The sequence below is a fragment of the Colossoma macropomum genome, unplaced genomic scaffold (assembly GCF_904425465.1).
Source record: "Colossoma macropomum unplaced genomic scaffold, Colossoma_macropomum, whole genome shotgun sequence".
Classification (NCBI taxonomy): Eukaryota; Metazoa; Chordata; class Actinopteri; order Characiformes; family Serrasalmidae; genus Colossoma; species Colossoma macropomum.
Genome location: NW_023494786.1, coordinates 16588883 through 16613327, shown reverse-complemented (window position 1 = coordinate 16613327; position 24445 = coordinate 16588883). Strand labels below are relative to the sequence as shown.

The window sequence follows — 24445 nt, the reverse complement described above, 5'->3', positions numbered from 1 at the left end:
GTGATGTAGTGTAATTATGACCAGTGTTTTTAGACCAGTTTGACTCTTCTATGTCAGTTATTTTTATGGACTGCACATTTCTGTGTCAGTAAAGATTCTAATAGCTTTTTGCCTTTTATAAAATGAACTGTAGAAATAATCCCAGATTACGTTAATCCTGTGTGAATTGCCATGTCAGTAAATATTCCATCTTAACCTGTGGAAAAGGAGTTTTTAACGGTATTTATTACATATGGATTTTACATGGTGTTGGCTGTAAATTTCCAAGCCATTGGCAATGTTAATGCCATATTCACTTAAGACAGTTAGGCAGATGGTTAGGGTAAATGGAATTACAGTTATATTTGGAAATAATTTCACGTATTGTGTATGGTGTAAGGGCAAAGAGTAAATTGAGTAACCACGCCTATCTCTAATTTATACAGAGATTTCTTATATCAGTCTAATTAGTACCTATGCCTTGCCATGAGTAAAGAATAATTGGACAAATCTTAGCAACCTGTCTTTGGACTGTAGAGCCTGATCTCTTGGGGGCGCTATTGGTTAACCTTTAGGCCTCTGAACAGCAAGGAGCCTTTGGCCTATTATCCTGTGTAGAGCAAAGTTCAAGGGGAGATAAAACGAGTGTCCTAGCACCTTGATGAACCACATGTTGACTGTCCACCATACAGCCCTTTCATGTTTACGAGTCAGCGTCAGAGAAGTGCCTGCCTTGGAATGTGGTACAAATACAAATATGAACATACACTTTTCTATCATCACAATGTAATGTGCCATTTAAATGAAAGAATAGTTGGCCTTGGTCTGAGGCTATTTTTTGTTTTCTGTTGTCAGTGCAAGTCTTAAGGTTTTTACGTGAATTAGATGGACATTTATTTGACAGCATTTCTGGTGAAATTACAGTGATTTAACTGCACTTGTTTGGAGAGCAGGCACCGCTGTGTCAGGCTCTTTCTCCAGTAAAAGTTAGTGTTTTTGGTGGTTTTTGACCTGGCTTAGGGAGGCCCCCACTCAGGTCCAGTGAGAGCTAAGCCTCCAACTTGCCCCTTTGTCCTACATCTCCTGCCTCATGTGGAGAGGGCTTAGGACGGCTTGGTTTAGATAACAGCAGGGTGCTCTAAACTTCAAACAGCTTAACCTTCTACCTGTCAGTTTTATTCAGAAATAACAGGACATGTCTGTTATCACTTTGTTTGCTTAGGCAAAAATTAGAAAGACTGTAATTTGTTCAAATTCTGGAATTGCTTAGCACCAAAAAGCTACGATAAATTTATCAGTTTCTGAACAGGGATTAACAAGGTGAAGCCTAGTGTTTTTCATGAGAAGTCCACACAAATGCCATCATTTAGATGCCTGACATCATTAGGGTGCATGATCAAAAAACAGGACCTCCAGCATTGTTGGTGCTGCCCTCCCCTGCACTGTAGTGTGGGAGGACCTGTTTGATTTTAATTAGCAGGAAAAACTCTCTACCCCCTGTCTGCCCTGCTGGCCTACAGCACTTTATGTATAAGAGGGTGCAGCCGCAGCAAAAAGTGTCGCGTTCGCTGCAGGGCTGACCACAGATCCCTCTGGAGTGGCTGGGTTTCAGAAATGGAAAAGACCAGCTTAAAACAATGCAGCGACTTAACATTAACTGGAAAGCCCAGATGTATATGTTGGATGGACAACACAAGGACAAGGATAGAAAATGGAGGCCTCTCGGTTAGCTGGCAGTTGCTCTGTGGTGTCGGAAGATCTATTCATAGGTGTGTAATTAAAGGATACTGCAGTGCAGTCAAGTGCAGCGTCCACCTCAGCCTGAACATCCTTTTTTCCTACGCTACAACTTAGCATAACTTAGGGGATGTAACTGCCCGACTTCAGTCTAGCAGTGAAAAGACTGCTGTGTTGTGGGAAGTTGTAGCGGGACTAGAGGTGGCTGTAATGGGCTGTAAGTGTGCAGCATGAGTGTGGACAGGCCTCATGGCCCAGGAGACTCGCTGTAATTCTACTCAATCACGCAACTGATAAGCATCAAGGAATCTGCTCCGGCGTGGTAGATCAGTTTAGCACAACTCTCTTGTCTCTTAAAGGGGAAGGTTGGCTGACTGTGTGATCGAGTCCAACAATATTTTTTCAACCAATTCATTTCAATCAACACGTCATACATAACTAAATTGTCTCTTGGAATAATGTGTATTTGCTAGTAACCAGTTAGCATAACTAGTTGCATGGCTAGCCAGCTAACAGTAACATGTCAGCTGTTTGAACGGCTGCTTGTGCTAGCTTTTGTTCTAATTTGGTTTTTGCTTTATTGTGATCTCTACAGCGAATTTACTAATTTTCCCTTTTGACATAAAAGATACAAAAAACAATTTTATCGCTGTTGTCGGAAGAAAACCTTGTATCTCCAAAATAATAACCTTACAGGAAAAGGAAAAAACCTACTTTACTTGTAATCTAAGACAGTGGAACCAGACTTTTTTCCAAGTAATTTTGTGTTGATTCTTTTGGTCCATTCTTAATGAAATTTACACACAATGTAAAAGGCCACAGGCTTTTTCACATTAAGTCAAAAACTGAAAAACAACAGAAATGGAGGTACAAAGTTTTCTTCTGACAGCAGCGTTATGTAGCTGATAATGTATCATTATATAAAATATTACATGAAATTCTTAGTACTGATTGTGCTAACCAGTGGAATAATCAAACATGTTCCATGTGACATTGTCTATTTTTTAATTGCTCTGTATAACTGTCAAGTTGCTCCAAAATTGTTTCATGCAAACTGCAACAAGCTGTATGAAAGATACAGTGTATAAAATTCTTGGTGGAATAATCAAAAGTAATGTTTGTGCCTTCGTTCATTTTTTTAAATTACTTTGAATAACTGTCATGTTGCTTGGAAATTTATTCGGAAGTTCATCACTTGCAACCTGCAAGGAGTTTCACCATGTAAAAACAGGTGTGGACTCATATGTTGGCCACATATAAGTTTCATGGTAGTTATAGTAGTCATGTCATATCTTATCATTAATAACTTCAAATGGTTAAGGTTGTTTTGCTCCTCTGAGCTTAAAAAATGTCAAAAATATTTCTACTTTTCATTCAATTTTTAGAAGCTCCTTCTTATTGTAATTGTTTGATTTAGTTGTCTATTCTGCTCTTGTATAAGCTTAGTGTTGTGGGTGTCAAGCTGACACTCATACCAAACCATGTCACCACTTGCTCTTACCTGTCTACCATGGAATAAACAGTGTCTTCACACAGAGCTTTTATATAGTGATTAGGGCTGGATCTGACCTCCTCTCTCTCATGGCATGGCCTGGTTTGTGGAGTGCAGAATCTGTCTAATTTAGTAAGGTGTGTGGGGTTTAATAGGACTGTGGCTGAGGATCAGATTTCCATTTTGCACAGTGCCTGAACACAGTGGGACAATCAGGAGGGATTAAGGGCCCAGGCTGAGAAGTTGCCCTTTTATGCACATTGCCAGCAGGGAGCTGGGCATTAGTGGAATTTGCCTGGAGCATGAGTTCTATTTTATAAAGTTATTATGAAATCTGATGATCTGCATTATTACTTTTTTTTCAAAACCATTTTTTGTTGTTTTTGATCTCTGATATGCTTTCCTGCCAGATAAAGCATGAATGTAACACGAGCTGTTAAAAGAAAACCCTTCCTGTAATGAATTGCTTCATCTTTTTTCTCCCAGATCGTTTTGGAGGATGTCCTGTCACACATTTTTTTTTGTTTTCTGTTTGTAGTCTGATAACTCTGGCCCATGTATATTACATTATTTTTTTGCTTTTTATATTGGCTGATATAATTCCTTGGATTGATTTCTGCATACCGGAATGTGTACCTTTTGACATTTAGTAACCTGTTCATTCTAAAGATGTGATTACTATTAATGCTTAGTTTTTATTGTTTGTATTGCTTGTTTTCTAACATATCAATGTAAATGTTTTTGTCATTTTGCATAGTTGCACTCAGGAAGTGGTGTTACGGTGGTAGATACGATCAACAGAACCCCTGTGGTTTTGCAGCTTGGACATGTTACAGCTGTTTAAGAGAATAGATTTGTCTCTATAATCCCTTTAAGTGTGTCATTCCTTCATATATGTGAAGATTCAACAGAGTCCCAGGAGTTGAATATATTCAGTTTCACACAAGCCAACTGTTTGTCCAAGAAACTATAAAACTGTGTTTGGAGCTGCTGTTTTTATGACATTTCCATAAAGGTGGTAAAAGCATCATCTTGGGAAGGCGGTGCCTTAGCCCTTAGCTGTAAAACCACAGCAAGATCTCAAATGCTTTGCCCTCAAAGTCTCTTTGGAACCCACACGCATACTTGAACCGAATGAAGTCATTCCAGTCCCTCTTGACGCATCCTCTCAATTTCTTCCTTGTTTATGTAGAATGGAATGGCCGTGTGGGCCACATTTGTGCTGACAGCTTTATGCCTCTACACTCTGTGGCTGTTCGCTGGTTGTATCGGTTAGGCTCAGTTGCGCTGCTTTGCTTTGCTTTGCCCTGCCCTCCTTCCGATCCTCCGTTTCGGTCTGGACCATCAAACACTTCTTTCCCGATCTAAAATGAATCAGCCATTGTCCAGTGAGAACCTTCAGCTCAGACTCAGCTCCATCTGAATGGTATTAGCGTTGAAGCGTCGAGAAGAACTGTGAAATCTGATCTGCTATGGTGAATGTTTCAGGGGATTAATTAGTTAACAGAACACTCTGCAAAAGAAAAGAGAACATTTAGATAAAATGAGATTATCATCTACTGTCTGTCTGCTAAAAAAGGATTATGCTTTTCATCCGTTCCCTTCTCTTATCTGGAGATTGGGGTTTTACCAATTTGTTTTTTGGGCTTTTAAAAATCACACAAAGGCTGTGTTAGGCCGACTAAGCCTCTTCGGGAGAATGTGCTTTTCCACCACCTGACAAGTGTTCGCTTATGAAGCCGTATGTAAGGTCCTAAAGCATGAATGAATCTACAAAAGAAAGTTTAAAAGGCCTGTATCCAAAACTTATGTTTTTTTTTCCTTCTTTTTCATTAAATCCACTTGTAAGAGTTGTGTGGCTTCATGCGCCAAAGTAGTCATCATTTCTTTTTTACATTAACATTTTCCAACCTCTCTTTACCCTTTGGAAAGGCTGTTTTTGTTACTATGCTCTTTAGTTTTCATATATGGACTGGAGAGTAAATGGTACGTTCTGAAACAATTGTTATTAATAACGTTTACATACTACCTCAAACTTGTTTATTTAATGAGGAAAAGTCAGTTTTCAATGATATGGGTCCTTTAAAAATGAATTTAAATCTATTTAGATTCTATCCCTTTCAAACACACCTGTTTCAACTAATTGATTAATTACTAGATTTAGTCATTTTGGTGGAGGAAAATCACGAAACTGTGGAGTTGTGCTGATTCAGACTTTACCTAAACTTATTCCTCAGTACTAATCAACACCCTGATCTCTTCAGCATCTTGATCTTAAAAGGCACATATGCACCCTTGTTTTGTAGAAAAGTTGTATTAATTACTACCTCTCGGCAAAAAGAGCCCTTTTTGATCTCTTAATATTCAATGGCTTACAGGTGGTCTAACGGTAAAACAGATACATAAACATCCTCCTTTTATTACTAAAACTAAAACACCCTGCCAGGAATCAAATGAACCATGAACACCTTTTCCCTCCTCCTTCACCCTAAAAAAAGTTTTTTGAATGGTTCTTGGCTTGCATGTAAGGTTCTAATGACTTTAGATACAATACAAACCTAACGTTACAGTTTGGGTGCCCTGGTCAAATGACATATTTTTTTCTGAGTGAAAATAAGCACACATCCTCTACAGGGAACACACGTCTGCATGTTTAATGCAGAATTGCTCATTATTTGATATATTTAATATGTTGGAGAAAACATAAACGTGGGCTGTACAAACGTTTTGGCATGTTTTATATTTCATGTTTTTCCAATATATTGCACTTAGCAAAAAATAAATTGTGCACAAAAATTTAAAGAAAAATGCTATTTTAATTTTGTTCCCTTTAAAGGATATTTTAACTTATTTTCACTTGGAAAATTAACAAAACGTGTAATTCGAGCAGGGGTGTTCAAACTTATGTATGTTCTCAAAATGGAAAAAATTCTTTACACTTGCACTTCTATTGGTTCCATTATTTTTACATGTGCCCTCCTCCTCCTGTACGCTCTCAGTCAAAGGTTTTGTGGCTGAGAGTGTTGATAACTCCGCCAGTGCCAGCATGCCCAGTGAGATACTGTGCCGTGTTGGAAGGGCACATGCTTGGTGCCAGTGTGCAGAGACAGAGAGGCTGCAGAATGCTGTTAACTTCCTTTCCAATCCCTTTTGGAATCCGCTGCAGTCATCCCTACAACTCAGAGGAACGGAAAGTGCATTACATGTGTGCTTCTCGCCACGCATCACTTTGCAGTCTCCCCAGTCCGCCAGGTCTTGATCTGCCTCTCCGTCCCAGCACCACAAGCAAGAAAATCAAAGCCGCCTTCAGCCTGAGGATCAAACGAGCCAGCTTTTAGAAGTTCTCACTTAGTCTGTGAAAGATTAACAGGTTATTGACTGCATGGCGACCCATGCTGATCCTCTGCAGTCCTCGGTAGTGTTATCTGATGGTTGGAGTGAGGGTGGCCTCTGGACTGAGAAAGTGTTGCTTGCTTTAGGCCAGAGTGGGTGGCTTTGATGTAAAGCTGGAGCTTTCTTTATTGCACTCCGTGCATGTGTGTGTTCCACGGCTTTCATAAACACCTCGATAAGTGTAGCACGTAGGGAGATATCACCCAGTGGACACCCACACGAACACAAACACACACCACACACTCGCACATGTCATTACAGCAGGGCAACCAGCCCCACAGACAGCGCTCACTGATTGATGCTGTTTGTTTACTCTCTTTATCTTCATTCGCTCAGAAGTCCTTGTCTCTGTTTTAGAAGACCTCTGTTTCCCCAGATTTGTCCCTCTAAGCGTTTTCCACACACGTGTTTAATTTCAGATTTCCTTTTTTCTCTAAGGTTTTCGACAAGTGTTGTTAATTAAAATGGATACTTTTGTTTCAGCTCTTTGTACTGCCAAGAGGGAAATCGCCATGCTAGCCAGACCGCTGACATCATCTGCACTGGTCCGGCAGAGTGACTCGGACACTTTTGAAATAAAACATCCTCACTGTGTTAATAGGATTTAGCAGATGTTTTATGTTTAGTGACTTGTCCGGGAAAACAGCGAAAAGGCATAGAATCAAAATAGAGAGGGGAAATAATAACAGCGTAACAACCATGGTGACGGTTTTCTAAGACTCGCTACATTTATGGAAATCGGCAGATCACAGGCTTGCCCTCGCATACACAGCAAAAAAGAAGTGTTCTTAAGTGTATTCATGTGAGTGTGCGGCTGACTGCCCAGCGTTTCTTCACAATGTCATAAATAACACGTTTTGCCTAGGGGATGAGGCGTTATAAATAGAATGTGTCAAAAGTTGCTCAAACGTCTCAGGTTCCTGAAATTTTACGGTGGCTTACCAGCACCGAAAAGTCCGCTTTTTAATTTAGCTTCCCGCGGGCTAACCAACTGACGCCTCTCCGCGAGGCTCTGTATTTCAACAAGGCCACAAAAGCCCCAGTGCTGGGTTTCCAGTCTCCACTGGCTTTTGGAGAACAGAGTGTACCATCAGCAAACTTGTGTCCCAAGTTCGAGCTGGCCAAGCCTCATCTGTCAAAGCCAGGGCGAGTGAGGGAGTGAGTGAGCAGGCGGGAGGGCGGCGGGGTGAGCGAGAGGAAGCTCCCAGATAAACATACCGCAGCGCCTAAACTCCTAATCACTCCGTGCTTCCGTTTCCAGCCTCTATAATTAGAAGGCCATCTTTTCCATGTATTCCCAGTTGACGCAAATGCTTCTTGTGGCTTGGCACCTCATTTGGGGCGTGGGTTAGTTTATGGCCGGGCCGTAGCTTGGTTTAGTCTTCTGATACAGCATAAATAGCTAACCGCCATTTAATTCACTGTCTGACTCTGTTTTTCTTGTTCATATGTGCAATCTCTGCGTGACCCTTCGCCTGTGCCCCCACCCGCTTCCTTTACTTGCCACCCAATGTGGTGGCGTAGCCACACCTAAAGTAGCTGCAGCTCTTAAGTGTGAACACGAGGATGCCGGAGCATGGGATACATGAGCTCATCTAGCACTTTTGCTATTTTTGTGTCAATTTATTTCATCCTTCTTGCACGTGTCAGTGCAAGGTCTTTTAATGTCTTGCCATTTTTGCCTCCTTTTTTTTCATTTGTCAAACCACTCTATAAAGACTTGCCTCTAATTACAACCTTCTGTAACCTCAGCATTAAAGATTGAGCATTGGAAAATGGCTAATTATTGTCGTGTAAAGTGATGATTGTGAGATTTAGAGGCAGAAGCTGGGTCCTTTTTGCCTTAGAGCATGTTTCCAGTGCAAGAAGTTGACTTGACTTTCATGTCTTTGGAAAAATAGCCTCTCGAGTTTATAGGCTGTTTTTAGGATTGTGTTGTATGTGGACTTGCATTTCCATGGGCATTGAGTTTAGATTTGGGTTTGTTCTAGTGTGGTTTGCTAAGTGTGTTGTTTACAGTAAGAGTCTATACTTTCTGTAGTTTGACTAACTTCAAATAAAAGTGGAAGAATGAGAGGCTCTGTCATCAGAGGTTCCACATGGGTTCTCCTGTGGTTGTGTTTAAAACAGATCCGCATAATGTCCTGCCTTTACTGCTGAAGGGAGCGCTTGGCATGCGGTTCTTTGTAGAATACAAATTGCAGTGGAATGGCTGCAGGACATGACTGCCGTTTACATGCCCTGTAAGCTCATCTCTTGTTCAAACTCACCCTCTGAAAGCATCCTGGATGCCATCTTGGTTCATTTACTTGTTTTCTTAAAGTATGTTGACTACAGATCAACCAGCGTTCCACTGTTTAACGATTAGGTAATAAAAAACTACTGTCTCCTTCTGCTGCACAGGTATGTTGCTGGTGACTGCTGACACACTAGGACACGATTTTCACGTCTTTCAAATCCTGACTCACCCATGGGCATCCTCCCAGAGTGCAGTTCATCACCTGTACACTCTGCACAGGGGAGAAACTGAGGCAAAGGTAGGTGTGTGCACACACCATTCTTCACCTTCTGCCTGCATGTACACCTTTACAAAGACATGGTTTTTGATGACTTTGCCTTTTGCATTATAGCCAAGCTGCAACTAATGTTGTTTTGATAGAGGATTGGTTGTGAAAAATCTAATTCACACAGTTTCTAGGTGTAGTTGAGCCACATTTTGCTTCTTTAGTTTAGAACTGAAACTATGACGCTAACATTGCTCACAAACACTAGAGGTCAGGAGTCACTCAAATAGTTTCTGTGAAACCCCAAAACATACCTCGACTCGCTCTCACTCAAACCTCATCCACCTCTTCATTAAGATTGTGCCAACTTATGAATGTGGTTTAGGACACAGTATGACTTACTGTGATCTATAGAAATGAACAAAACTTCCTAGCTAATCTCAGCAGGAACTCACTTTAGACAACAGGTATTGTGCCAGTTTCTGGGTTTTATCCTCCTCACAGAGGCAAATGAATACAGGTTATGTTTGTGATTTTCTGTAGTTTCTTTTCATTAATTACTGTGAACTGAAAATATTTCTATGTATTTGGTTCCATATAATCAATTTTATAGTTCACATTTAATCACACTGTGTCGTAAACCACAAAGACAAATCTAAACAACCTTTTTTGTAGAAGCGGTTTGGATGCGTTGAAAGAAGTTTTAGGGATGTGTTTATGGAAAAGATTTAGGTGACTATTGACTTCATTGACTTACAGTGTTTGTTAGTAGTGTTAACATTGTAATGCCTACGTTAAACTAAAGCAAAATGTGGACACCACACATCTTAACTGATCGACTTCATCTGGGGGTAAGTAGAAAGTTGCAGAAATTTGATTTTACACTGAAAGATAGTTTTCTTTATAATACACATTTTCTCAAAATAACAATCCATTTTGCTTTTGTGAAGTGGGTAATGTGTGCTTATAAAGTAAGTTGCAGCAGCAATCTTACCTCCCATACTAGCGTTAAATGTGACTTTGCGCATTTAGAAACGAATGTTCTGCTAATGCAGCATTGTAATACTCTCCAGCAGTTGTGTTATTATTTTTATCTGATGAAAAGATTTGATAAGGAACAGATTTCTGGTAATCTTAGAATCTTAGAAACCTGGGACTATTTTATTGCACTTGCTAAATGGTGTGAGTAGTGATGCATTTCTGAATGCTGTCACTTTCCACCACATTTGAGTATGTGAACTTCAGCCTCTTTCCTAGGAGGCACAGGAACACTGTTGTGTTAATTTAAGCTGTATGACTAGGCTAGTAGTTGTCAGGCTAATAGGTACATAACTATTTTGTGTTAAGATTTTTGGTGGTGACGTAAAGCTACTCCTTCATAATTCACACAATGCCTTGAGAATGTGTCATCACTAAATTGCTTTTATGCTGGCAGTTATACAAGAACATTCTGAATCTGGAAGTTACTGTTCTATCTTACTTTAGATGCACGTCTTAAAGTGATTTTTAAAAACTCTAAAAAATGAAATTGAAAGAATGTTAAATATTCTTTGAACTATGTTTCTTAACAGTGTTTTGCATGCATTTTTGGGTATCTTACAAATTCCTATGAGGCTCCGTCAAATTGCAAATGTTCATGCATTTTATTTTCATTTTTATGACTGCAATACAGTCACATTTCTGGACTCTTTTAATCATTAGCTTAATCATTTAAAGTCTTTGAGGGCCACCCACAGCTGTTTATGGTGCCTGTGTTCATGGATCTCTGGAAAAGTGCAGTTTGAACATGCTTTTAATCCTCTGTGGATCCCTTTGTGTTTTCTAAATACTGTCAAGAGACATGACTCTGAGCACCATGGAGCTCTACACAGAGCAGAACTTGGCCCTGGTTCTGAACGCTCTTTGGCTCTTTCTCTGCATGATGTGTGCGAGTCAAGAGTCAGGCTGCAATCTTAGAAGAGTTCAGATTGATCTGAAGTATGATGTACAACCCGACTATTCTTAGTTCTGTTGCACACCTCTTCAAACTCTCCAAAGTGTTTGTATTCAAAGGGAAATGCCTCTAATGCAGGTACAGGGGAAAATGCATGGTTTCCTGCACAGTTTGTAATAGAAAACCATAGGAAGGGTACGTAATGTTTATCATTGTATCAATGGGCCACAGTTGAACAAATTTGCCTCTTTTAGTTTTAGAAAAAACTTTTTAGTGCATGGTTCTTTCAAAAACAACTTCTGTAAATGGGATGAACATGAAGAACCTTTTTAAAGGTTAAAGAACCTCCATGTAATGTGATGGTTCTTTGCCAATTCATGATTTTTGCTAGAGCCATAGGCCCAAGCCTAGAACCGTTTAAGAGCCTTTATTTTTAAATAACTGCTATGTTGCTGCTGCATACTAAATTGAATATTTTCCAAAATTATGGATTTCTTATTTGGTTTTCAGCTATAGAATCTTAAGATCCGAAGTTATTACTATTAGAAATAGCAGTCACCAATACTGAAAAGCTTAGTGGTTAGGTGACTAAAAATACTCTAAACAGCCTGTGACCATCTGAATTCCGCTTATGACAGATTATTTTTACTGTTGCACATTGGAGTCAGAGCCTGAGATTAAACAGCTTCAGTGTCTAAGATTATGAGATTGTGGCCAACAGACACTTTTCCCAGCCAATGTGCTCCAACACCTACTCACTTGTCTTTACACCACATTATCTGGATGCACTGCCAAAGGACTGCTGACAGAGAAATAAAGAGGTACTGTTGCTTATTTCCAGAGTGTGGTTTGTGAATAGGGTTGTGTGATGTAGACAAAATACAAGCATTGTGATTATATTGTTTGCAAAATGCCTTACAGTTCATTAAAATTAATTGCTTAAACAGTAATGCAGCATGGGTAAATAGTCTTGCATTGTTTTGATCCTTTTTTTTGTTTATTTTTTATTGGATTACATAAACCACTTGATTCATCAAAATATCACATGAAAAGTTGTGATTGGTCAGGAAGCCTCATGGTTGATAAGAGACACATTTGCATATTGCAGCCTTCTGTGAAATCAGTATTGCAAATGGAAATATCCTGATAATGATTAACAAAGGTTTAGGGATGCATTGATATAAATTTTTTCAGACCAAGCACAAGTACACATTTTTTTTTAGTACTTGCCGGTGCTGAGTCTGATACCATACCGAGTAACCTACTTAGAACACTGTACGTTTGAAGAGACCATTGTATACGGACAAAGCTTGTTCGACAAAGCTTGGTTCATGCTATGTGATACACTCTGTCAATGAAAAGTTTCAAATAAAATTGTTTCGTTTAACATAACATGCTGCGCACTGAATACTGAGCATGAAGAAACTGAGCAGCGCTGCGAACACTGTGCATGGAAGCTAAAAGCCAGGCGTGGATGTACATGGTTGGACAGTAAGGTCTACACCTACAAAGTCCCCAACCAGTGCACCTTGACTTGATTTTATTAACATTCTAGAAGACTTCAATTTATAATTCAAAAGAATATGAAATCAAATATTAATCGATACTATATACTAACCTACATAAATGAAAGAGACACCAGTATATATCCAACAAAACTTTGAGTACTTTTATTTGCCTTGCTTAAGTTATTGATTAATTATATGGATTATGTGGATATATGTTATTTTGAGTTTCACTTAGTAAACCTGGTTGTTAATGTTGGTTGTAACTTTTCTTATGGATACAAATGAATGAATGATAACTTCAGCATGGAAAAAAAGAAGAAACAAGACAAAGATTGTTTTTAGAGAGTGTCTTAACACTATTTTTTAATTCCTTCACAATTTGTTTAATTAGTATTTTGGAATTTTTTTAATGGCATTGTATGATTTTATACTGTTGAGTCGAATTTTATTATTATGCATTTTATGTTGTTTTTATTGTTTTGCTTTTTAATTCTCTGATTTCTCTCATTACTCTAATTACTCGCTTAATTAAAGTAATTGGGAGATTCTTGATTTGAACAAAAACGCTATGATTGTGATCGTTATGTCAAAAAGACGCAAGCAGATGAAGACCCAGAGAAAAAGAAAGTGGTTATGCTTCACACCGCATTTGGGAAAAGTCAGTTTGATTAAATGTTGAGCGCAATGGCAAGGTGGGAAAACGACAACAAATCTGACAGTTGAGATAGCACAGCGTCAAGATGAAGCAACAGCACTCTCCATAAGCAGATGACCTGTTATGAATGACATGCAGAGGCAGACAGTGAAAAATAAATTTGTTGTTTTTGAACTGGCCAGTGGTTTCAGCCTAGGTTGAAAATGTGTTTTCCACCTTGCTGCGGACGCCCTCTTGAGAGGAGTTTTGTGTGCATTTGTATGTGTCAGGCCTGTAGTCATCATTATCCCTCCCAGAGGAACCTGGCCCAGCTCCAGTTACTGACCACAGTGGTGCAAGCAGGTGGATGCACAGTGTAGTGAGGTGAATCCAGCAATGGCAGTGGACTGAAGTTCATTCCAGGACAGAAAGCAGCATAAACCCCTTTAGTTTGGTGATTTTGTGCCTTATTACAGTAACTGTAGTCTTTCTTTCGTGCAAAATGAAATGATGTTCTTGAATTTATTTTTGTGGAAACAGTTAATAAGTCTGAATACATGCATTCACCTACAGTCTAGGTTGATTAATTTTTGCAGACAACTGAGGACACAACCTAATTATTAACATTTTCCAGCAGTAAGCCATCCTTGCGTTTTTAAAAGTTTAATTTACTTCTGTTATCTATTATGCTATTGCACAGATCAGTTTGGAAGAATAGCTGCAGTGATTTAAGTTTTCATCTTTCCTGAAAGCTGTTCCCCCAGTTGAGTCTTGCAGCTGTTACACCAAAATGTCCTTTTTAGTTGGCAACTTGTGAGGTTTTATTTGCTTAAGCAGAACTAATATTTATCCCTAGAGGCCTGTGCCCTTACTTATTCAGCCAGTGTCATGTTTGGATATGTGCACAAAGCTGCTCTCTGCTCCACTGTGCAGGCCTCTCGCACACTCTGACACATTCCATTTCACCACAATCTCTAAAAGCATACCTGCCATTTTTTTCCTAGTTTAAATGATATTTTCCCCTGACACATACAAATATTGATACCATACTGACTGATAAATGCTTTACTATTGGCTGCAGTATAAGCTCTGCATATGAGAGTGATGCAACTGTGAAAGGTGTTGGCAAGTCTGGTGTTATGTCTGCCTGAGAATTGTTTCAACTTAATGTATTGTTTAATTATTTCAACGCTTCTGTGTTATGTCTATAGTAGAAACGTTTCTCTGTCTTTATCGCTCTCGGTTGAAGGTCATTGTTTGTGTAAATAACAAAATCGTGAATAACTGCAACATGTTATTTCCAGGATAGTTCAGATCATTTTGAAAGAATAGTTCATCTCCAATAATGACATAGTTTGTCATGATTAATCATATTTAGCTTACGGTGGCTGCATGTTCCAGCCATTGAGTGTATGTATCATATACTGTATATTGTATATAGAAACAGTGTTTCCAACTTTTCTATGATTTGTACGCCTCTTGGTCTTTTTAAAATAGGTCAAGGTTTCTTGTTACAGTGGAGACTTTTGAGTAGAACTCTCCACTTTGCTGTTGCTTTTGTTAGATTACTGCTTGTGGACTTATCCATAGGTCTCCCACGGACACTGTCTAGGATAGATTGATGAAGGTAGGGGAAAAAAGCAATTTTAAAGTAGTTTTTGAAGGAGAGGGCTACAGTTGCAGATTCTGTCATACCAACATACAGCATGTGAAGAGCTGTGCTTTAGCTTGCATTACTGTGGTTGGTTTGAAGGGTCAAATTAGGTAAGTGCATTAATGGTGCAAAAAAAAAAAAAACATGGCGTAAATAAATTATCATGTAAACACATTACTGATGTATTAACTTTGACAGCCCTAATTACTATACGTAAAAGCTAAAATAAACAGCAAGCTAAATTTTCATTATAGAAATTTCTGCCTCGTTGATCTTCATAATATGTTTTAGGAGAAGCAAAACACAACAAAACGGTCCATTCAAAACAGGCAATTTCAGGTTTGTAAGACTTTTTTTAGCATTGAGAACCAGTAAGAATTGGTTCATTACTTTATCAGTGGGAAAATAAATATTGTCTGATGTTGTGGCACTGTGATATATTTGGAAAATATTGTGATACCGAATTTTATCAGTGCCTCCAAACACTAGCCTCACTGTTAAGGTTGCTCCTTCTATGATCCCTGAAGGCAAGATGTGGAACTGAAACAGACCTTGCAAAACATTCCTGTTTCCTTCCCTCTGTGGGCCCAGGCTTGGACTGCACTGTAGCCTCACTCAGTTAATCTGTCAGAGGCTAACGCCAGGTTTGCTGCCTTGCCGTGCGTAGGCTTTGATCTGGCATTGTAAACAGCACAACCAGCAGAGAGTGAGCACCCTCCGAGACGCATTATCTTGAGCAGAAGAAACAAGAACGTTGATAATGCCCTGTGGGTGGACACAGGCACTCAGCCTTATCGCGCCGGCTGGCTGACTGTGCTTGTTCTGACTACTAGAAAGCTCTCAGAAGTGACCTCATTGAGCATTAAGGTAAATACCAACCCACCGATGACCAGCATTGTGCATGACTCGGGGCTTTCTCAGTGTCCAGTGAGCATATGCTGTTTCTCTTCAGATTAACTCTTTCAAAGAGTTGACTTTGTTTGCCTTGGAAATGGGCAAATCTTCAAATCTGCGTGCCAGATAAAGACATAAGCCATACACCTAGTGAAGAAGAATGGAGTGATGTCACCCTTGCTCCGCAGGAAGTGGACACTGAGCTTTGCTGCCGTAGAATTGCTTATCTGCATCGCAGTCAGACCGATGTGAGACAGATAGACCAAAATGACTAAGAATCTGATAGGGCTCCAGACAGGCCTATTGCATACCTGTAGGTGATGGCTACTCTTACAAAAGGTGCAGCCAAGAATGCTGTTACAGAGGGCACTGTGTCATGGGCAGGCATTTTAGATCGTCTGATCATTCTGTAAGACACTGTTAATGAGGCTTTAGCAGTGGCACAACCAGACTTCCACAGGCGCCACAGCAGGGACCTTATCTCTGCCACTCTGAGTCAAGCTCTCCCTGCCTCTGCTTTAATCAGGAGCGCGTGTGGCTTGAATGATTCTGCCTGGGTCCCTGCTGGAATGCGCAGGATGGACTAGCAGCTCTCTTGTGTTCAGGGCTCTTCTGTGTGATGGCCGCAGATCAAAAGGCTAGGCCCAAAGTGGAGAGAGGCATTCAGGCCTGGCATGCTGAGCTGTAGTGACCTGTATCATACCTGAGCAGTCCAGCCCTGCCTGAGCCACTCTGCCCCTGATAATCAACACCTCACTCATTCTTCCCACTCGTCACATGTCTCACATTTTTGGGCAGATCTTATCTCCAAGATAGGAAGCTCTCTCTGTTGGCTGCCCTTGCTAGAGTCTATGTGGTACACAGATTACAGGATCTTAGCAGTTGGCATCTAGCAAATTACTCACATTTTACACAGTTACGTCAAACCTCTGTTCGATAAAGAAGTCTCAGGATTCCCACATGTCCTGGAAAACCTGAAAATGTCTTGACTGGTGGTTTGTAGTACTGGAGTACACCTGAAAAATGAAAATCAATTAAGTTTGGAATTTTTAGTAAGAACAGGGGTAAAGTTAAGCCATTGAGTGCCTATTTTAGCATATGATTAGCTGCTAATGGCTAGTTTGAGGGTCCATTCACCTATTTTTGTTTGGAATGCTAAGGGTCACATTTGGACAGATACGTGGGTGCTGTGTTGGAGCATCAGGTAGAGCAAGGCTACAGTAACACATGGCAGCTTCTTGCAGCATATATTGTTCACTTCTAACCTTTTAGTAGAGCTTGTGATCAAATGATTGGTTGATTGATGAGTGAGTTTCTGTGAGTATAAGTAAGTAAGCATAAGTCAGTATATCACTCAGTCAGTAGGGGGTCGTTTATATGCGTGTGTGTGTGTATATAAAATGATTCCCTAAAAACCGAGGGACCTTCAGCCTCTATATGTGTTGTACTGACCATGTGCATTGCACTGTTCCTTTCAAACGTTTTCAAACTATGTCTAAAATGTGCTGCATTACGCTGTTAGCATTTGTACCCTGCAGATAGCATTGAGATAAAAGTCTCATTTTACTTTAAAATGACTAACTTTTTTTCGAACTTCATTAATTAAAAAAAATAATCCACCATAAACTAAAGTGTTCTTAATTTTGATGTCTGAAATGTGTGGTGACTACAATCTCGAAACCTTGAAGCAAATTGCTCATTACCTGTGTGGAAGCATTCAATTTCTCTTGTTGTGATCAGGGATATAGCCAGAACTTTTGCAGTGGGGTGGCCAGGTTAGAACCAGTGATTTTTATTAGGGTGACAAACTGTGGAAAAAGAGTGTTAATATATGCTAATCTCAGTCTTTGTGGATGCAATTGTATTTAAGCTGTAATACTTTACATTTCAATTGATTTTATTTAATGCTTTTTATAACTGATGCTGCAAAGCAGCTTCACAGAAATTCAGACCCCTGGTGAAAAAGCCGTGTTTTTAATGTGTTGTAAAATGCTTGATAATTTGGGGTAGATTTTAGACTTGATTACTTAATATTGTTCTCTACCTTTCTATTTGCTCCAGGTGCAGGACATCTGCTTCAGTCATGACTGCCGCTGGGTGGTGGTCAGCACCCTGCGCGGTACCTCACACGTTTTCCCCATCAACCCGTACGGTGGTGCCCCGTGCGCCCGTACTCATCTGTCTCCACGAGTGGTGAACCGCATGAGCCGCTTTCAGAAGAGTGCCGGCCTGGAGGAAATTGAGCAGGAGCTGAGCAGCAAGCAGGGTGGTCGCTGCAGCCCCATCCCTGGCCTGTCCAGCAGTCCCTCTGGCTCTCCTCTACACGGTCAGCACTCACGCTCCTACACGTTGTTTTAACCGGCTCACACTCTAACAGTGCAGTAACAAAAATCTGTTTTTACACATTTCATTCTGGTGACTAGTTGGGAATGAGGCCTTTTCTTGAGCCTTGCTTGTTATGGCAGGGAATTCAAACACACATTTTCTGCTGAGTGAGGACACCCATGTGGATTCCATAGATTAAAATTTAAAGTTTTTCCACAGTTATAGCTTTATTGTATACAAATAGCTTTATGATGTACATATAGAGATGACGGTGTCATAAAACAGTAGTCAACTAATAACAATTTTGATCTGAGAGCCGTAAAATTAGTAACTGTTCCTTTTTGAGCCCAGTGGTTGGAAACTCTGCAAAGTCATTTCTGTTTTAACTGTTTTTTGAGGGTAGGATACGTGTAGTAACTAAAGTTCAGATTTGTTCTGAATGATGAAAATTGTGTTTAAATTGCATCATGTGACATACGCAGTCTCTGTGGTTAATCTGGAACATAGCACACCGATATTTACCTTTCCTGAACCTTTGTTGTTCCGAACAGTGATCATCCATGAGTAACCTGGATTCCACCATAGAAATGTGTTTTACTACAATGGGTTTCAGTTCATTCTTAGGTAGATGGCGAAAATAAATCTGAAAGTCATTTCAGACAACTGTGGTCATTAAAGAGTTAATCATGTCACCTTAAAAGACTTTGCACTTGGGCCCACTGACCTCAGTGTCACAGCACTGTGTGATGTGCTCTGTACCCACTGTATTTGTCAAACACTGTCCATGGCTGCAAACACACTTGACTGACAGACACACACTGTGCTGATTGCCACAGGAGCTGCTGCGCCTGTCGATGCTGTTTACCCATCAGCACTCTCAGGTCCACAGAGGCAGCAGTCTGATTAATCAATACCCCACACACACTAAGAGCACCCTGCTGATATGTGCTCTGGAGACTCCAGTGTCCCATCGGCTGTTTGTGGAGACCTCTGGAGTAACTCTAGAGAGGCTCACTCTGTCACACCGGGTCATGTATCATATATCCCTGATACATTTCCAGCTTGTTTGAGGATTCTGAGCTCATTTGCTCTCACACGTAGCCCTTTCTAACCCCTTAAACTCCAAGGCAAGAATCTTCGGTCCTGGAGGGCCAGGACTGCAGAATATTAAAGTATCTGGTAGAAAAATTTTGAAATCAGGCAGTTGGATTTGATTATAAGCCAGTATTAAACTCCTGATTTTGAAATGAAAACAAAATGTCCACAAAGTCACATTATGCTCACACTAAAATGAGCTGAGTTTAGTGTAGTCTTAATTGGCAGAGTAGCACAATCTTAACTAAATTGTGTAGCTATATTATCTCTAGAAAAAAAAAAAAGAAAGGATTGCTTGGTATCTGCTGATGCACAATATTTAGCACTCCTTATTTTGTATGTTACACTAATCCAGAATAGTCCGCTAACCGCTAATATCCAGCTAGCGGTAGTCCTGCTGATAAGAACTAATAGTTACACATGCTGAAAAGAGTGTGTAATGATTGTGGAATGTCCGTACATATGTCCATATTAAAAAAAAAAAAAGAAAAAAGAAAAAGATATTTAATACATGCTACATTTGACTGTGTGTGTTGCTATGCCGTGGAAATTTTATTATTTTTGTTACACTGAGGTCTTAAAAAAGGTATTAAAAAACAGTGAATTTCATTTTAAAAGTTGCTCAGCAACCCTGTTTTATCCTGCTTAAACCCACATGATTCAGTTCATTAATTTTTAGGCTGAGTGTGTGTGAGCGAGGAGGGAAATCACTGAACTGTGTTTGGCATTACCCTCTGATTATGGTGATCGGATCATCATCATTTGTTTTGTTTTTGTTTTTTTTTCTTTTCTTTATTTGCACATATGAAAACATTTGAAAAGATACCTTATGTAGTTTGTAAGGGAATGTGAAGAAAAATTGCCAAAAACCCTCCAGGGGCTTAACAAATGGCATCCTCCAAACATCAGGTTAAAACAATATAATCAGGAGAAGTAGTTTGTACAATTTGAATGTGTCTATCAAATAAAATTAATACATTAAAAAAAAAAAAAAACTACTAAAGACAAAAATTAAAACAAACACTCATAATAGACCTTTAGCACATGCAGCCTGTAAAGTCAGTCACCTCATCTTTTCAAACTGCCGCTAACACAACATCATTTGATGGCTCAAGGCTGGAAAAATGCATTGAGATGCATTGCTGGTTGCTTGTTGTGAGTTTGTTTGTGAGAGCAGATACATGTAAGCGGGAAACTCATTCAAACATGAAAGCTCATAAACTCCTCTTGTGCCATGCCGGTCAAATTTAAAAATTCAAATATTTTGCAGGGAAATGAGGTCTGATTAGTATCTGGATGCAGAAGCTGCATTTCAAAAGGGCAGGTGTAAACGTGTCATGTCTTGATTAGATGATCCAATCGGATCACGATGATCACACTTTAAAGTCAAGTGTAAATGGGACCACACACATAGACAGATCCATTCACAATGTGTGCTCAACTATCTCGAGATCAGGACTGCTAGATCTGAACACGTTCCGATCACAAATGCAGTTACACTTCTCTTTTAAATGTGTAATGCGTTTTTTAAATGCGTAAACACGTTTTTTTTTCTGGTAGGTGTAAACAGGGCGTAAGGACCTTTATGTGGGCTCACACTTCAGTTCCTCACTTTCATAACTACATAACTTGAGTAATTCGTAGTAGTTACTGAGTAATACATTTTAATCTTAATAGCTTAATAATAAGCCAAGGTTTCAAGGGGTTAAGGCAGGCTTACAAACAAAAAATATTAATTACTTTTTGTCAGTTTCTGTGTTGTGCCAGGGCCGTGACATCACTGTGGTGGAATGCACATCTTGTGTAGGAGTGCTTCACCAGCAGCTGTGAAAGCGGCTGTGAGGAACTGCTACGTAAATCAGACTCACTTTTTTAAAGCGTAGTATTACAGCCACCTGTCACCAATTAGTCCTCACGGTCTGCGCTGCCTCAGCAACCAGGTGACAACTCTACGCAAGTCTGAAGACATGGTGGTGTACATATGAAATACGGTACAAGTATGTAGTTCAAAGTCTTTTCTCACATGATTCACATGAAAGTGTATGTGTATGGGAGAACGAGAGAGAGAACAAATGTTAAACCAGTCCCCCTTTCTCTCTCTCCCTTTCTGTAGTCCCCATAGGTCTCATGAGTTTCTCTTCTAAGGACCCTAATTCTAAGCTGTAATGTCTGTGATGTTCGTGTCCTGGTAGACGTTTGTCCTCTTGCAGTCATTTGGTTTTTATGCTACTCTTTATGCAGCGTCTTCAGCACTCCTTTAAGCTATACTGCCTCTGAATTGCATTTTGGGCTTTTATTGGGCCTGAAATTTTGGTCCAAACTCAAATCCAGCCTTACAACTTTGTGTCTGAGTCTGACCCATCTTGAACTGCATCAAGTTTAGAGTCTGAATCCATAGATGGCTGTTTCATCGCCAGAAATTGAACTCACAGTCTCCTGATGAGAGGGCTAACACTTAGACAGTTTAAGCTATGGAGAAAGTGAAGTGTGTTAGGAATGTTTTGCTTTGCTGAAGCACCACTAACTAAAATTTTGGTCTGAATTCGCATCTAGTCCGACAACTTCAACAACATCAAGTTTAGAGTCCGAATCCGACCCAAGCGTAACAAACTTTTTTGGTGTCCATTCTGATGCAAGCTCCAGAAAATTCGGCATTTGGGTACATTAATAGCAGTCGTGAGATCATGGATAAATAGATAAAAATATATATGAAATAATATGATAAATATAATCAGTCCAAAATGAAGATTAAATTCCAATTTAACAAATTCATCAAGCAATGCTTTTGAGCATCCCCCCTTTTTTAGTTTGGTTAAGTTTAATGGAAAACTCTGTTTTATTTCTCATGCATTCATTTTCTCACAAGTGTGGGCCTTGTGGACCTTGGTGCTAAATTCACAAATGGGTAGCTCCAGCATACCAGATTAAAAAAATATATGAAAATAGAGATGAAGAATAAAGTAAGGGAGTAACTAAAGCAGGGTGAATGCAGGGTGAAATCTGTTAAAAGTGGAAGGCAGGATGTGAGAACCTGAACATGAAATATATTTTGGAAATGATGTCCAAGCTGTGCAGTCAGATCTCATTGGATTCAGACAGATATTTCAAATTCTAATTGCATTGCCTTTTTATAAAAAAAAGAAAAGAAAATTATTAATTACTTTCGGTAATTTACTCTTCCTTGACTTGCTCTTCTCTTACCCTGAACTTTTGTTATTCCATCTCGTTTCACATTACCCTCTCACTCAGGGTGTTATATTCAGTAGGGAATGATACATAAAATACCATGTGGACTTCACTTGTAGTAAAATGGTCTTCGAGAACTTGTTTTCCGACTGTTTTCAGACACGATAAACAAAATCAATCTAGACTGCTTTCAGTCGGCCCTTCCGCATGTTTTGTGAAATGTGAGGTCCATGGGTGCGAAGCAGGCAGCAGAAATCAGATGATGGATATGAAAAGCTCCAGCACAATAGCCATAACAGCAGCCTTGTGATTGTCGCCTGTGACAAGACATTGATTTTGGGGAAGGAACTGAGGAAGTACACATCCTTCAAAGCTGGCAGACTGCAAAAATAGAAACTACAATTGGGCTTTCTTTGCTCCCTGTTTAATTGTGGAATTTTTCCTTTCTATTTTAGTAACGCTTATTTTTCCCTCTGCAGACACATGGAATTGTTGGAGTGTCCAACAATAGCTCCTTTGTGCCCGGGTCCTGTACAGTTACTTCGGTGCATACTTCTTTAATGAACCCTTTAACGCAACTGAAGAATCTTAAAGCTTAGTGACCATTACAACACAGATGTGTAGCATATATTGAACTGTTTGGTGATTTATCTGGATGCTAACTGCCGCTTGTCCTGTAAATGGCTTTGGAGAGTGGAGCCTAGTTTCTCTGCTGATATGGCTTTGCATCATGCCAGCATGTCCTCTCCTTTTCAGGATTTAGCACTAAGGTGTATTCTGAATACTGTGGTTGGAAAGTCTTTATAACTGTAGCATCATTTTTCAGTCTCAAGGCTACGTTATGTAGAACTTGGCTGTTTTCTTGGTTCAGTTTTGGAAAGCTTGATGGTCTTACTAGAGAGTCGGTCTGGCAAAATAAGGCAGGAATAAGTGGGAAAGTGTTAATTCACTGATGATAAAGGCAAGCTTCTTGTGTGCCATCAAAAGCCAGTGCGCAGCATGTTTTGGTTTCATGGTTGTTTTATCTGTAAGAACATCCTTTTGTGTCATTCATCACTGTGCATCAAAAACACGCTAACTCGGATGCTTTTAGAAATCTGGTTGCAGACGTTTGAAGTAAGGCATTTTTAGGAGCTTCAAACTAAAGCAGCTAGTTTGTTATGTGTTCCTCAAGGCCACCCGTGTTGAAGTTATGTGCTAAGTTTACTCCTAAACCTTTTAACCCGATCCCAGTTTGCAGCTCAGCTCATTTGTAAAATTCATTGGTAATTTGTTTTCTCTTTTGTAGTGTTAGTGTATTAATGGTTTTGCTGTTTTTCTTTAAAGAAAATACATTTGTAATTTCAGGTGCCATGTGAACAGCATTGGTTAAAGACAGGCCGCTGCGAGTGGCGTCCAACTGACCTCTGTCTTATTTGTGTTTGTGTGTGGGACTCGTAGTCAGACGAGCAGATTTGATCTGCTTCAGCAGAGCCAGTAAACATGCTCTCTGTAATCACACACCGCCTCCTCTGCGTTTTGCGGCGCGCACACACATCTCCGCAACTTTAAGACAACTCACTCTTAAAGATAAAGTGCCGCTCATCTGCTCAGTAAACATCAGGCATCCAATCAACCCAGGCATCAAAGGCACAGGCTTGTTTTAACATACCACATGTATCGTCCCATTCAGACTTGCTTTCCTGAAGATTTATTGCTCTGGTTATAGTGTGTTGTGTTAATGGCACAAGGCTGAATGCAGGCGTATGTGCTGTGCCCTCTCTGCCCTTTGTGTGGCGCTGTGTTCTCAGATTTCTTTGGCAAAGCCAGCGTACTCGCAGCTGGATCTCTGGGTTCTTTCCTCTGAGAGCAGGAGGAATACTTCGCAGGGCCAGAACTGTGCTGCTAAGTTTCGTCTTGATATGAATCTAATCCAACAAAAGGGCTGGAGCTACTCTATAATTTGTGCAAAGTTTTATGAATGGGCTCCCCTTAAGAGCGAAGTCATTGTTTCCTCTCCTACTTGGGCCTTAAAGACACAGTAGTATGGATTTGCGCAAATGCACTTTTTCAGATTTTTAAGAGAATATTATGATTAAATTCTAATTCTCAGTATCATTTGAAAATATAAT

General features: G+C 39.8%; 1 protein-coding gene across 3 annotated transcripts in view; it reads left to right on the top strand.

Moving 5' to 3' along the window:
• Positions 1 to 24445, top strand: part of bcas3 (BCAS3 microtubule associated cell migration factor) — a 296779-nt gene that overhangs the window by 49388 nt on the left and 222946 nt on the right. For all 3 annotated transcript variants that reach the window (XM_036562324.1, XM_036562319.1, XM_036562331.1), the window contains exons 14-15: positions 9005 to 9138; positions 17790 to 18054. In XM_036562324.1, coding sequence (XP_036418217.1) covers positions 9005 to 9138; positions 17790 to 18054 — 399 coding nt within the window. The remainder of the gene's footprint in view (positions 1 to 9004; positions 9139 to 17789; positions 18055 to 24445) is intronic.